General features: G+C 45.1%; 1 protein-coding gene across 2 annotated transcripts in view; it reads left to right on the top strand.

Moving 5' to 3' along the window:
• Positions 1–15,367, top strand: part of EPAS1 (endothelial PAS domain protein 1) — a 90,663-nt gene that overhangs the window by 68,480 nt on the left and 6,816 nt on the right. For both annotated transcript variants that reach the window (XM_015112282.3, XM_077959632.1), the window contains 5 exons: positions 5,626–5,732; positions 11,453–11,600; positions 12,297–12,511; positions 13,629–13,819; positions 14,389–14,499. In XM_015112282.3, coding sequence (XP_014967768.1) covers positions 5,626–5,732; positions 11,453–11,600; positions 12,297–12,511; positions 13,629–13,819; positions 14,389–14,499 — 772 coding nt within the window. The remainder of the gene's footprint in view (positions 1–5,625; positions 5,733–11,452; positions 11,601–12,296; positions 12,512–13,628; positions 13,820–14,388; positions 14,500–15,367) is intronic.

Below are 15,367 nucleotides of genomic sequence, written 5' to 3'. Positions count from 1 at the left end.
GGGGATTGTTTTCCTACAAGAAAAGTTAGAATATAAAGAAAATGTATGGCAGTTAGAATCCACAAAATCAATTTTGAAGCAGTTTGGTACTTGTCTTAGATATACTGAGACCACAGACACGATCAAGCAAAAAAAGAAACAGGGTCATGGAGAAAAAGATGAAAGCAGACAGGAAAGAAGGGAGAGAAGTGGAAGAGAAAAAGACAACTCTAATTTTACACTGAACTCTCAGGTCAAATCAGTTGAATCTGAAACAACCTATTCTGAAACATCTGAAATTGAATAAAGGAATACAGATGGTTCAAAATGCATTTGTCCTCCTGTTAATGAGGGATCAGAGTACCATATTAAGTCTTGCATTAATTATTTTAAAAATAGTAAATACTTTAAAAAGTAAATTTCATAACAATTATGTCAATCACATTTATGTACCTATGGTCAACTGCTCTAGACAAGGGAGCAAGTTGAGTAGCAGGGTAAAAGAAAAATGTCCTGATTATTGATGGAATTAATGATCTTTTCTTCATTTATGACTCAAATATAGGCATCATACTCTGTTTCCCAAAATACTGAGCAACCAGTTACGAACTGTCATTTATTGAGCATCTGCCATGTAACTGTGTGCCAGAGACCCCTACATCAAAGTAAAAGAGATGATTCCTGATCTCCAGGAGTTGAGAGTTTGAGACATAAGCCATTTAATGAAACCACAGTGAATGGTACAAAATACAACATTCCATTTACCCAAAAGGAAGATAAAAGTTGTTCCCAAGTAGTTTAACTTTAAAATGGGGTGGTTCTTAAATTCATGTGGAGGTGCCATCTAGTGGTGAAAGAGAGAACTGTGAAGGAAGCCAAGCCATCAGGAAGATAGAAGCAAAGCCTTTCTAATTATCATATAATCCTACTAAGATTCTGTTAGTTTTAGGAGTCTTCCTGTATCTTAGAAATAAATTATAAAACCAAATTATGTGGATAGGAGCAGTATCACGAGGGGAAAAGTTTTCAAAATTACAGTAAAATTTTCAAATCAACAAAGAGGGTCATACAATTTTTACAGGTAAAATTTGAGGGCAACCCTGTTTTGTCATTGGATTCATGCAACATAGGACATACTAATATCAGGAGTTACAGTTTAATAAATCAAGATGCCTACATTCCAAGTTCTGTGGATAAATTTATGGTGAATTGTTTTTGTACAAAGAAGTTGAGAATAAGTAAAAATGGTAAAAGTGAGGGAAAGGTTGAGGATCCTAAAGATAATGTCAGTAAGGATAACTATAAATAAAGAGCCACAAGTTGTAAAACACACACACAACCTTCCTACGTATACACTTACCCCCACAGGTACCCTGTAACACTCCACAGACAGGATAGAAATGGATTTCCCATTAATTACAGAGCTGGTTGTATAGATTTCATATAACCATGTAGTATTTGAGGAAAACACAAAGCTTAAGTACCGTTTAAAGCAAACAAAATCTAGATGAAAATACATTAAAACCAACCAAAGGCACTGAAATCTGAGTTAGTAAACAGTGTAGGTATTAGTAAGGAAATGCAGTGTCAAAGCTTATAAGCACATATAGAAACCAAAATGAGATAAATTACGGGGTGCTGAGGAGAGGCGATGGGCAGAGTGTGGAAGGAAAGCAAGCCGACTTGAAGTATTTATTAGCAGATACATTCTTTGGAAAACAAATAGGTGGTTACGAAGTGCTTAAAACTTTTATCCTCTTAAACAGTTTAAATACTCTCTCACCATCTTGCTTACATGATTAATTTACCTAGCAAATCCTTTACTCGTGTAGGGAACGGGGTAAAAACTGCAGCCAGATCTTGCGTGACTCCAGGCAGTGGCATCTGAAGTCAAGGACTGTGGCGCTGCACCACACATGGATGGGTGCTGGCGATTACACGTGGGGAAGAAGAGCGAGCCTTCTCAGGCCTTTGGGTGGATTTTTCTCTGCCCCTTGAGGTGGCAGCACTCACACTGAAGCCAAGAGAATAATTTTTTTTGCAAGCACTCTGCTATAGGTGGTGTATTTTGAATAGAGCTTCTAAATAGTTTTGAGAGTAAAGGGCAATGAATCATTCATTTTACATTTTGAAGGCACATCTCACTCTGAAGTCTGGAGCTCAGAGAGCTGGCCCACATATGCACTTGGGGTAACACCAACTTCAAAGTTTAACAACCCCCTTTAAAACCGTATTTCCTATTTCCTTTCATCCTTCCTCTGCCTCCTTGTGGCTGCCTATCTATCTGCATCTCTCTCCTCACTGCATCTTGGTCTGCTGTTTTTTGACTTTATTATTAAAAAGTATCCTCTGTTCTTATGTTTGAAATCTGGTGAATTAAGTCCTCGTACATTTCTCTCTTCTCTTAGAACAGCCCTACTGAGTTGACTTTTAAATTTATGGTTGACCTCCAACTGATTTTCTTTTTCCCAGTGAGTCAGGGGTCCTTAATTAGAAAGAAAGAAAGAAAGAAAAAAAACAAAAAACAGTTCCCTGGCCCCTGATGGAGAGAGCAGATGAACCTGTGTTATCACAGCCCAGCTCGGAAGGCTTGTCTGGAGCCTGGGGGAAATGAGCGGGGAAGGCCCTTGTGTGCCGTAGGAGCGACCTTATAAACAAGCTCGGTTCATTAACCTCCCCACTGGCGTCTACGTGCCTGCACATGGGGGCGAATGACCATGAGCTTTAAGTTGGGGTTTCCTGGCTTTGTGAAGTTTGACAACTCAAATGTTCTTCAATTGTGTTTGGGATGTGGTGTATTTCCCAGTTTTTATAGTAGTCTGTTTAAAGGAATGAAGAAAGACATTAAATATTTATTTTAGTTGACAAGATAAATGAAAGCTGCTACTGGGAAGATATCTGGCAGTTCTGAAATCTAGGTTTGTTTGTCCACTTCCAAAACATGCCCATTGTGTGCCTTTGAATGGATGATACATTAATTAGATAAACATTTTATTATGAGGCTGATTATAATAAACATCTACTTTGAACATTTTAATTTAAAGATTGTAATCTCGAAAGGAAATTTAATTCCTTCGGAGAGTAGAAAGACATCTTTCCTAGCATGCCAGTAGACTCATTTTGGAGGGTCTCTAGAAAATTCTATACCTGCCCAGGAACAGAAGCAGTTTATCTGGCAAGTCGGTGAGCCTGTAGATGGCCAGGCCATTGTCAGCAGGGCTCACTCATGCAGTTCTAGTTCCCAGGCTGAGCTTGAAAGTCATCTGACCCAGCAGCGAAGCTAGTTGATCGTAGGACCAGCACTGTTCTGTCTCCTTGTTCCCCCCCCCGTCTCCACCTTTGCCAAGGTGTACTTGGGTGCCAGCCCCAGGGTCAGGTTGCCAGATAATGTATCCATTGCTAATGAGTTCAGAGACCTCTCTGCTCAGGGTCAAGCGAAGGGACAGATCCTTCTGCTCTGAGACTGGCTGGCTGGCACAAATGAGCTGGTAGGATCTCACTGGAGAAATCTCCATTGGGCTGAATCAGCTGAGACCTAAGCCTCTCAGCCCTGTTGAGCTGCTCCTTGTTTGACAAAGGCTTTAACCTCCAAAGTCTCACCCAAGCAGAGAACTTGTCTCTTCTCTGCCCACTGCAAAACCAGATGCCTTACAGAATGAAGAAAGGATAGACAGAATATCATGACAGGTTCTGTGTGTGTGTGTGTGTGTGTGCATGTGCGCATGTGTGTGTGCATGCACATTGAGACAGTTAATCGCGTTATTCTAGAAAGAAAAGTAGATCCTTAGTGCCCAGGTTCCTTAGCAGTGCTGGGATAGACAGGTGTCTGTTTGTACCGTAGGTTCAAAGAGAAAATCAATCTACTGGTCAGCTGTTGAGGTTTTTACTAAGCACCCATTATAGAGGAAGCAAAAGGAGAAAGTGGTCCCTGAGTTAGAGATTGACAGCCTAGGATGTGAGGAGACAAATGCATAATTTTCTGTAATACTGTGCATACTCCTTAGGACTTCATGAGAGATGTCATGCTGGAGGAATTGGAGAGGGCTCTGGGAAGAAGATGAGGCTTTGAGCTGGTCCTGGAGGTGTCAGGGCTTGGAGAAGAGGGGAGAAGAGAAGGCATAAAGCTTCTGCAGCAAGAATGAGTTTTCCAGGCATGGGGAACTGAGGGGAGAGGGGTCTTCCATGACAGAGGGTGCATAACATTTTACAGATGAGTTGAAAATCGAATTGCTCAAAAGGTGGAGAGTAGGTTCTCAGGGGAACTGAAAGTTAGGCAGCATTTACTCTTGGTCTGGTTGGCAAAAGTGAAAGTTGTAGATACTTAAATAGGGGTGTGGCAGGATGCAAATAGTATTTTAGGGCAATTTGGTCTGACAGACATATGAAAGCTGAACTGTTTGGGGGATGGGTTTAGAGCAGAGACAGGAAATAAGGAGCCACTGCTTCTGCTTTCCTCTCCGTGTTATTGATCCCCTACAAGGATAAATTACAGGACTGTATCCAGGAGTCATGCCTTCTGAAGTAGGGTTGTAATAATGAGACTGTGGCATCACTTCTAACTCGTGATAGGCCAAGTGAACAAGACAGTGAAGCCATCATTTAAAGTTTGTGAGAGAACCTAGATTTTGAGAGATAATATGGAGGTATTATATAGCCTAATATAATAGGACATGATATTGGGTAAAGCGGCCAACCTGGTGGTTCTCAGGCAGGGCTTGTTTTTATTTTAGGGATTCCAGCACAGAACAAAGGGTCCTAAGAGTGTTAAGTGATCCTTCATGGTTCTCCACATGTACCCCTTCCTCTGCCCACTTCCCATCAAAACCAGATACCTTACAGAATGAAGAAAGGGACACTGAAATGACAGCCAAGTGCTGTCATCTCAGAGCTGCCTATTGGAGTATGATAAGGCACGTTTCTGTGACTATGATTTAGTATTTCTTCCTCTCAGCACCTCCTTGCCGCCCTCCTTTCCTTGAAATGTGGGGGACAAGTGGAAAAAGTCATGGAAGGCAAACCTGGTGTCTGAAGGCACCTGAGGTCACAGGCAGGCCCTGCAGAAAAGTGAAGGCTTAAGCACAGACTCCCTCTGCCTGCCTGGACTCCCTCTCACATGCTGGCTGACACAGAGACAAAGGTGGCTCTACCTGGGGCCACATCATTTTCATGTTTCATTTATACTGCCTTCCACTAGAATGAGCTTGACATAGCAACTAGAGGCCCCAGTTTTCATTCTTGCTCTGTCCCTAGACACCTGTGTAGGCATCAAGCAATTGTCTGCCCTTCCTGGATGTCTACTCCCTCATCTGCAAAAACCTGGGGTTGAGCCCCTTCCAGTGGTACTTGGAGAACAGACATGTGTGTGTACCGGGGTGGTGGGGAGAGGGAGTCCTCAGAACTGGTGCTTTTCTCTCCTCCCAAACATGGCGTCAGGAAGGGCAGGACCAACAGGGGTTTGGTTAAACTTGCAATTGTAGATTGAGCACAGTGTTCTTTTGCTTGGATACATGGTACAACGAGAAAGTCTGGATTGTGTTCGTCTGCATGTGTGTGTTTCATTTGCCTTCTGGGGTTAGCTGCTGCCTACATGCTGTGCTAAGTTAATATGGTCTTTTTTCCTTACATGCTGCCTTTTTGAAAACTCAGAATCACAGAACTGATTGGTTACCACCCTGAGGAGCTGCTTGGCCGCTCAGCCTATGAATTCTACCATGCGCTAGACTCCGAGAACATGACCAAGAGTCACCAGAACTGTGAGTTCCAGGAGTGCCCCTTGTGGCTTCCTTGTGTCTGTGGTATCTGGCCTTGCGTGGGGGATGATTGGTGAGAAAGAAGACCAGGTCACTTCCTCCACAGAGCTGCTGTCTTGTGTGGCAGACAAGACTCATGCCCTCAAGATGGTTAGAAAACCAAGGCTGGCCACCAGCCTATAGACTCCTTTGTGCATATCAGAAAAAGGACACTTCTTCCAGGGAGACACACCCGTGCCAAGGTACACAGCTGAGACACTAGAGGGTAGGTTGAGTCTCAAAGTCTCCCATACCACCTCCACGGAGTGTCTGTGTGTAGTCAGTGGTTTGTACACCCTGTGGAACAGCACTGTAGAGAGTAACATGTAATTCAACATATCATCAACTTGGGTGCATGCTGTAGATTCGAGTACATACGTTCACAGAAGAGGAGGGCAGGGGGAGTTGAGGCAAGGACACTCGAGTTGGACCTTGAAGGATCGGGGAGGCTCAGGCTGAACAGAAGGGAAAATAGTATGGGTCCAGCTTAACACATGTGTTGAGGTAAGCCACAGTTCTCAGAGAGCTTGCTTGCTGGATCAAGGGAGCTTTAGAAAAGGCTGTCCAGGCAACCCAGGGATGGCGTATGGAAACTCTGCTTTGCAGTTTGAAGGAAGCCTGAGTTGTGCAAGGACTCTAGAAGAGGGCTGCCCGATAGAACTTTCTGTAGTGGAAATGTTCTTGAAATGTGGCCAGAGAAACCGAGGAACTGAATTTTATACAATGTAGTTTTAATTAATTTAAATGTAAATATCCACACTTGGCTTGTAGCTACCATATTGGACAGAGAAGTTCTAGAGTGTATCCTTGGCTATGTTCCCAATTCAGGCTTCCTATAGGCAGGTGATCCAGGACCATTCCCTTGAATCCATGCAACTCATCACTGTGCAAGGGCTCTGGGCCTATAACCCTGTACTTGGCCCACTGGGGGTGATGTAACTTGGTAGAATTGATTCCTGCCCTAAGGGGTCTTATTTCTGAGGAAAGAAAGAGGACTGTGGGCTCTGTGGGAACAAGTGGCTCATATCTTTAACCTCAGTATCTAGCATAGGGTCTGGTACAGAACAGGCACTAAATGCACTATATAAACCTATGGGCAAAACTATATTTGGAAAAGAATGCTTCAAAACAAGTGCCCACAGTGGTACAGACAGTGGTGCTGAGAGGATTATGGGAGGATTAAAAATGGGTAAAGTAAGTCTGAGAAGATTCCCAGTGGCCCTGCTGGCAAGGGAGAAAATGAAGTGCAGCCATTTGTCCATGGTTCCTAAATCCATCCATCTACCCCAAGGCTAGGGCAGCCAAGTTCAGAGCAGCCAACAGAGCCACAACCCCGCAAGCTGTATGTGAACATGGTTAACACTCTTAAGGAGTGAGATCTTTTCTTTCTTATTGGTTCCTCTGCCTCTTCCTCATGGCTTTGGGTTTGATTTGACAGTACAACAGGGCCCATTATGATTATCTCAGAGAAGCTTCTCACTGTGCTCTCTGGCAAAACACACACACACACACACAACAACAACAGCAGCAACAACCACCACCACCACCACCTAGATTCAGCCCCACTCAGGAACCCAGAAATGGGGTAGGGGTGGAGGTACTCTTTTATGCCTGTGAATGTGACCCCACCTTAGCCTGCCCAAGCTTTGAAATTGTAACATCTGGTTCCAGCCTTCCCTTTGGGATTCCTTCATGCTTCCTGGTCCCTGAGGGGTTCCTGTTTTCAAAGGCAGGTGACAGAATCATCCAGGCACTGGGACTCAGGGGCCCAGGCTCTGGCCCAGCCGACGCACTGATTTCCCAGGGCCCGGCTTTCTGGACCTTCCTGACTTTAGATGTAAAACTAGGGAAAAGTCTAGCCTTCCTTCCAAGCTAAGGGTGAAGCCAAAGCAAGGGACAAATGTAAAAATTTCTGGGAATTCTTGGAGGACGGTATTGTCTTTTATCTTCTAGGATGGGAAAGCAGAAGAAGCTACTGTCAAAGGAAAGAAAAATTGTGACTTCTCACTAGGCATATAAAAAGGATTTTCCCTCTTGTTCTTCTTTAGAACATCTTCAATCTATAAAAAGGGTTAGGATAAAAATGGTTCATGTTTTCTGCTGACTCTAGAGAAAATAAGGTGCTTTTCACTGAATCCATGTATTTACGCATTAGGCACACTAAAAGGTAATTCACAGCCCAAATAGAAATCACAGGCTCTCTCTCACCCTGATGGAGCCAAGTAAAGCTGCCCTGAGCTCAGAAACCCATAGCTAGCAAAGGGACAAGCCCACATCCAGCAAAGGGAAATCTGCATGGGTTGGAAATTGGGTTAATGACAGTTATAACTGACAGGAGCTTGCCCCTTGCCCCTGACCCGTGTCTCTCATTTGTCCTTGAGGTTTTGCAAATAAAGTTGCACTACAGAGTCACACACATGCTCTAGAATAACTGGACGCTCAGGTTTGAGACGGGTCCAGAGTCACACACCGGGGTCCCCCATTGACACCCATGTATGTCTTAGCCTGTAAAGGTTTACCGTTGAAATGCCTGGAGAAGCTCAACCAGATTTAGATCATTGAAAGCTGTAATTTCCAAATGGATTAATAATTTGTACATTGTTACTCTGGGGGCGAGGTTAGGGGTCAGTTTGCCTTTGTTATATGAGGATATTATGTGCTGTTAGGCTTTTTATGGCCTTTAATCTTATTTTCCTATCTATTAAGCAGCAGGCCCTTCACTAAGGCTGGCATTAATGACCAGATGATTAGAAAGCTGGCGTTAATTATATTCTACTGACAGAGCAGGCCCTTGCCTGCAATTGTTAGAAATGCAGTTAAAACCTTTGCTTGCTGCACTGTTTGATCAAAAAGAGTAAGAGCCCTGAATTTGGTTTGCATTAAGGACCGTCTAAATAAGTTAAATACAGGCACTTGAAATTGTGCAAGAATCATTTTAGTGCAGCAGAGGAGCCTCTGGCACAGCTAAAGGGAGAGCAGGAAGGGTAAAAGTTGTTTCCCTGGTTGAGTCCATGATGGTTTAGGACAGTGGCAACAGCAAATTTGGTCTTTCCAGTGATTTGTGGACCCAGGTAATCAAGAGACCACTGTACTAGGAGCCACGAGACGTGTTGTGTAGCTCAGACTCTGTCACTATTGTCTTGTAAGCTGTGAAGCAAATCATAACCCTCTGGCCTCAGTTTCCTTGTATTAAAAGAAAATACTTATCCTTCCTGTGGCACAGGATTTTGTTTAAAAGATTAGACAAGATGATACAACCACTTTGGAAATAACTTGGCAGCTTCTTACAAACATATACTTTACATGTAATCCAGCAATTGCACTCCTAGCTGCACCCACGAGAAATGAAAATATGTCCATACAAAGATTTATGCACAAATGTTTACAGCAACCAAAAACTGAAAACAACTCAAACATTCATCAACAGGCAGATGGATAAACAAATTATGGTACATCCATGCAACGGAATACAACTCACTGATGAAAAGGAATAAACCACAAATGCCTGCAACACCATAATGAATCTCAAAACATGCTGAGTGTAGAGAAGCCAGACACAAGAGTAGATACTCCTATACAATTCCACTTACATGGAAATCTAGAAAAGACAATTAGAATATATAGTGGCAAAAAGCAGAAGAGTGGTTGCCTGGAACCAGGGTGGGAATGAAGATTGCCTAGAGGCATAAAAAATGGGGTGGTGGGGGCGGTGATGGAAAAGTTCTACGCCTTCACTGTACGTATGTCAAAACTTGTTGAACTGTATACTTCAAATGGGTGTGTGTTTTATTGAAGGTAAATTTGACCACAATGACATTTATTTTTAAAAATTAAGAGCAAACAGAAAAAGCTTAGACTAGGAATCTTTAATTTGAACTATAATTCTGTCTACTGTTTCCACTGAGGTGGAGTCACTCTGTAGTTTTAAGCCTCAGTTTCTTCAGCTGTAAAGTGGGAATAATAACAGGCACCCCATGGTGTTGCCTATGAAATGCAGTGATGATGACCTAATCCTTAGTGAGTGCCCTATGTGCCAGGCACTGTTCTAAATGCTTTGCAGAAATGAATTCATCTTATCAGATAGTTTTGAACACTATACAAACGTAAGTTACAGGAATTCTTGCACCTTGCAGGTGCTTGTTAAATTTTGAAGAGGAAAGCAAAACGTAAGTGTAAAGGATTACTAAACTGCACTAATATGAAGACAGCCACATTCTTCAGCTGTACGGGGCTGGTGAATGGGGAGGAGGCCTGCAAGCCTACCAGGAGAACCTGGATATCCTTCCAAGTGGCCCCTCATGACACTCTCTACCAACGTGTAACAAATTGTCTGTGACAGGGCATGGGCACAATACGTATTAGTACCTCTAAGAAAGAGGTGGCTTTTCCTATACAAAATTTGTTGGTGACAGTTGGTCAACACTTATGTACCTGATAAGCCATGTAGATATATTCGATCCTCAGTACAAATGGCAGTGGTATACTGGGTAGCTAATGATGACGATTATTACCATTACTACTATTATTATCAATATCCTGTTTTGCAGAGGAGGAAACCAAAACCAAGAAGGATTGTTCCTTTCTCAAAATCCCCAAACTAGCAAGATTTCCCAATCCTCCCTCCATGCTCTTTCCTAACGTCTCTGTGATTTGGGAGCTTCTGAGCTGCAGTTCTGTAAATTCCCAAGGAATGGGCAGTTCAGAAAAATACCAAAAATTCTAACATTATTAGACTTTAAAGAGATGTATTGATTCCTTTTGAATGGCAGAAGATGGAGCATTCTAGACTGGGGAGGGACAGTCCTGTGATGTGAAACCCTTTCCCAAGGTAGACAATAAAAGCACTTTTTAAATGAACACTTGGTAGAACAATCTAGAAGAGGAAAAACCTCATAAGCAGGAAGCCTAGCTGGGCAGTTGGGAGAAGAAGGAGTGTAAGAGATTTATTACAGCTTATGAAGAGACTGTGTGGGCTGCCAGGGTCCCAGACCTTTCTCAACCCCAACTGAGAAAGGGTGAGGTGGTTTGCCTCTGCCTTTGCTGTGGATCACAAACCTTCACCGCACCGAAAGGTGGCAAGCCTGACAGATGACCTGGAAAAATCAAAGATGTCAATTTTTTAAATGCTTTTATTCATAAGCAGGTATTGGTGGTGGGTCTGCTGGGAAAAAAACCAAAAAACAAAAAAACAAAAAACAAAAAAACTGCCCTGAGGTCAGGCTTTCTCTAAGCTGCTTAGAAGTCCCCCAACCTGGAGTGCTTGACAGGGGATGGCTCCCCTTACCCAGTGTGAAGGGGCTTCTTCCCATTGAACCCCGTGAAGAAAGCAAGGCAGGTTCTGGTCTTGGTTCTGCTTATAGCTGAGCTGGTCTGTGAGCCCGACTTGTCCAGGGATTGGGGATGGGCCACTGCACAGTTGTACAGTGAGTGGGTCCCTCCCTCAGTAGACAGCCTTGGGCAAGTCACTTCACCTCTTCTCACCTCTTTTTCCTAGATTTAAAATGAAGAGTTGGCTGAGGTGATCCCTAAGCTCCCTCCCAGGTCACTCTCCCTGGTCCTCACTGTCCTGGTGCCCTGTTCTGTCTGTTCCTCTGCAGATTAGACTGCCCTCCCATGGGATCTGCTGAGCCTGTGGTGCACACCCCTGCCCCACCTCCCTAAACTCAGCTCTGTTTCTCCCCTAGTGTGCACCAAGGGCCAGGTGGTAAGTGGCCAGTACCGGATGCTCGCAAAGCATGGGGGCTACGTGTGGCTGGAAACCCAGGGGACAGTCATCTACAACCCTCGCAACCTGCAGCCCCAGTGCATCATGTGTGTCAACTACGTTCTGAGGTGAGTGTGTGAGGGCTGGCGGGCCTTGGTGCAGGGTATGTGGGGGTGCCCAAGCTTCCCAGACTGAGGATGACAGGCCTAGGAGATGCCAGGCCTCTCAGCGCCCTGGGCACCACCTCAGGGAGCTCTTGCAGGGCTAACCCTAGTGACTGAGAGGATTCCTGTGGATGTCTTGGAACAGTGGGATACTGGGTTGGGATTTTTTTTCTGCCCTTTCCCTGTCATCTGTCATTTATGCCATGCATCTGACCCAGGTGGGGAGGCAGATAGCACACAGTAGTCAATATTTTCTGAATGGGGAAAAAGGAAAGAGAATTGGTCATGCTTTTGGGAAAAAAAGATGTCATGCCTTCACTCTATAGTACCTGGAAAGAAAGCTAGAGGACGTCATTTCTAGTTGTTTCTAGAAATAGGGAAAAACAAAAGCATTCAGACCTCATACATACTACCCCACTCAAGTGCAATAATATTTAATAAAACACAATCCGAAATGGACATACATTCAGAGGATACCCCTGTTGTCACTACCTCCATGGCTCACACACTTCTATTGTGTGGTTCTTTATAAGATGCCAATGCCTGGGGTCCTACCCATTTTTTGTCTGAGAGCTTAGCTGTCAGGGTTTCCATGCATCTGGGGGAGCAGAAGTTTTCTAGAAAATGTGGAAGATCTGAACGGCTCTTTTCCCCCATTAGTGAGATTGAGAAGAATGACGTGGTGTTCTCCATGGACCAGACGGAATCCCTGTTCAAGCCCCACCTGATGGCCATGAACAGCATCTTTGATAGCAGTGGCAAGGGGGCTGTGTCTGAGAAGAGTAACTTCCTATTCACCAAGCTAAAGGAGGAGCCTGAGGAGCTGGCCCAGCTGGCTCCCACCCCAGGAGACGCCATCATCTCTCTGGATTTCGGTGGGTGCTTCTTAGCTAAGCCAGGCCCCTGGAACCCTGTTGGGGCTGGGAAGAGTTCTTATCATAACAGGCCTCCCTGGCTACAGCTTTTTCTTAACCAGAGCTACCCCAGCCCCTTCCCCAAGTCTTGTTAATCACCTGTTAGAGGCCAGGCTCTGCTGAGCACAAAAGAACACCACACGCTTCTGCCCTGATAAGACCATCCCATATCCAACCTCAGCAAGTGCTGTATGAGGAGGGGTTAAGAGAGGACGTTCCCCTGAGGAGTCGATTCTCCACCATGGGTGGTGAGAGTCTGAGATGAGAGGGAGGGGAGAGGTGAGGGATCTGCTCCGAGGCAGCTTGGACACTGTCAAAGAGAAGGGGCCAATTCCTACCAGGGTCTGGAAGGACAGATTGCTTATTTAGGCAGAGAGCTAAGTTGGAATAATGTTGGGAAGGATAATTCCAAAAACACAGAGAACATATTGAGGCCTGGGATTAAGCCCTCAAACCAACGACTTCATTCAAGTGTCTGCCTGTCTCTAGGGATGTAAGTCACTGGGGACCCCAGCAGGGTTTTCAGCCCTCTGCTGCTCCTATCCTGGAAACACCCTTGAAGCCCCATGCTCCCCAGTTGGCAACCCGCTGCCACCCTCTCCTGGCCTTGCTGTGGCTGCAAGAGTGGTGCTCACCCTGGACTGTGCCAGCCCCTTTTAGATGCGTTCTACAGCAGCCACGTGAGGATTGCCGCTGAAGAGAATCTCAAATGCAGCGGGCCCTTGGCCAGTAGGTCTCGCAGCTTGTTTGTGGCAGTACTGAGGCAAATAGCCCAATTCTCCTCTCATACCTTCCTTGTCTACCCTTCCGGATTGCTCCTTAGGGAACAGTGGCTCCTACTATATTTAGTCTCTGAAAATTAAATGTTCCAGGAGACTGTTCCCTTTACAGGGAGTCTCTGCATTGACTCAGCCAGAGTCGGAGGCCCGTGTGTCCCAGCTAAGCCCCAGGGTGTGCCTAGCCCCAGGCATGCATTCCAGACCCTCTTAGGGCCTTCTCTGCAGTGTTTGGGACTCGTCTGCCTTGGGGTGAGCCCGATGGTTGTGGGTGTTCACCTCCCAGGCCCTTGTCTCCACAGGGAATCAGAACTTCGAGGAATCCTCAGCCTATGGCAAGGCCATCCTGCCCCCGAGCCAGCCGTGGGCCACAGAGTTGAGGAGCCACAGCACCCAGAGCGAGGCTGGGAGCCTGCCTGCCTTCACCGTGCCCCAGGCAGCCGCCCCGGGCAGCACCACCCCCAGTGCCACCAGCAGCAGCAGCTGCTCCACGGTGAGCAGCCCTCTTAAGGCGAGCACACAGAGAGGGCTCCTTATGTATGACTGCTGCCAGATGGCTGAAGGGACATTTGGGACAGGTACTGTCCTTCTCCTTCTCCAGTTATCACAGAGCCCCCTAGAGTGGCCGTGACACTTACCTACCAGGTATCAGAGCTATTTCCTTCCTTTCAGTGTTCATTCCCCAACCCCACTGAAATAAGCTCCTTGAAGGGCTTTGAGCCCCCAGCTCAGTCCCTGTGCAGGGCAGTAACATCCCATATGTGGCATAGAGCTGCAGATTGCACAGCCCTGCTGGCCGCAGCCTGTATTCTGTTTGTTCCTCAAGAAGGACCTGTGAAGCGATAGTAGCCTCATTTTATGAGGAGGAGACTGGAGCTGAAAAAGGTTGATGAATTGACCTAATTCATACAGCTTGTTAATTAGTGGCCCCTCTACAAATAGTTGTGTGGTGGAATGGAATTGAACCTTTGGGTCCAGGAATGCATTTCTTCTTCCGTGCTGGAGTTCTGGGGAGACCAGTGCCATATCTTTGACTCTGTCCCCCTCCTTCCTGGCCCCTAGCCCAATAGCCCTGAAGACTATTATACATCTTTGGATAACGACCTGAAGATTGAAGTGATTGAGAAGCTCTTCGCCATGGACACAGAGGCCAAGGACCAATGCAGTACCCAGGTAGGTGGCTGTGGAGATCAGGGTAGGGTGTGTGCCTGAACAAGGTGAGAGTGCAGGCTAATGGAACCTGTGGTCACCCCTCCTCCCACTGTCAAATCCAGTTCTTCCAGCATATCTATCTCCTTAGATAACTTTCTTAGTGCACATGAAAACCGAAATACCACTGCACCTTTCTTTAAACAGGCCCTACATTTAACAAGCATAGCCAAATGCAAAAAACATGTATAAACATAGGGGACAATCCCTTTACAAACACATTCATCTTGTGATTTAAAAAAATAATCATTTTATATAAAATGCATTTTAAAATAACATCTGTTTGACAATTTTTCATTTACATAAACTTTTCAGGAACACATTTATTACATAAGGCCAGTGTTCTTGCAAAAACTATGTAAACAAGGATAAGGTAGAGGGAGGGGTACGTGTCTTACAAAACCCCAGGGAAAACCATTAATCCCCCATTTATCTTAGTCTTGAGTTCAACCAGATTTCTGCTTTACCATTTAGTTTGTATCTTGATCCTACTTGGCACAAATCCCAGCTACTCTGCAAAACGTTCCCTATTTTAGCTTTTCTATCACCCTCCCTCCTCAGAACTCCTGTAGTATGTATCATGTGGCACTTAATCACAACTATCTGCTTCTGCTCCTTAAAGATTGCTTAGTATTGCAGTCATTAGTCAGCTGACACCCAGTGAGGGTGTCAGTCTCTGAAGGTAGAAACTGCTTTCCGCATCTGCTTATATTCCCTGTAGCGTCCGTCATGACACTGCCATACTAAGGGATGATCTGAGTATCTGCTGATTGGAACCAAAGTCCTTCTATCCCTGGGGTCTGGCTATTCCTCTGCAAGAGTCCATAGATGG

This window comes from Macaca mulatta, chromosome 13 (assembly GCF_049350105.2).
Source record: "Macaca mulatta isolate MMU2019108-1 chromosome 13, T2T-MMU8v2.0, whole genome shotgun sequence".
NCBI classification, from domain to species: Eukaryota; Metazoa; Chordata; class Mammalia; order Primates; family Cercopithecidae; genus Macaca; species Macaca mulatta.
Note: the sequence above shows the minus strand (reverse complement) of the source record. Positions and strands in the feature narration are given on the sequence as shown.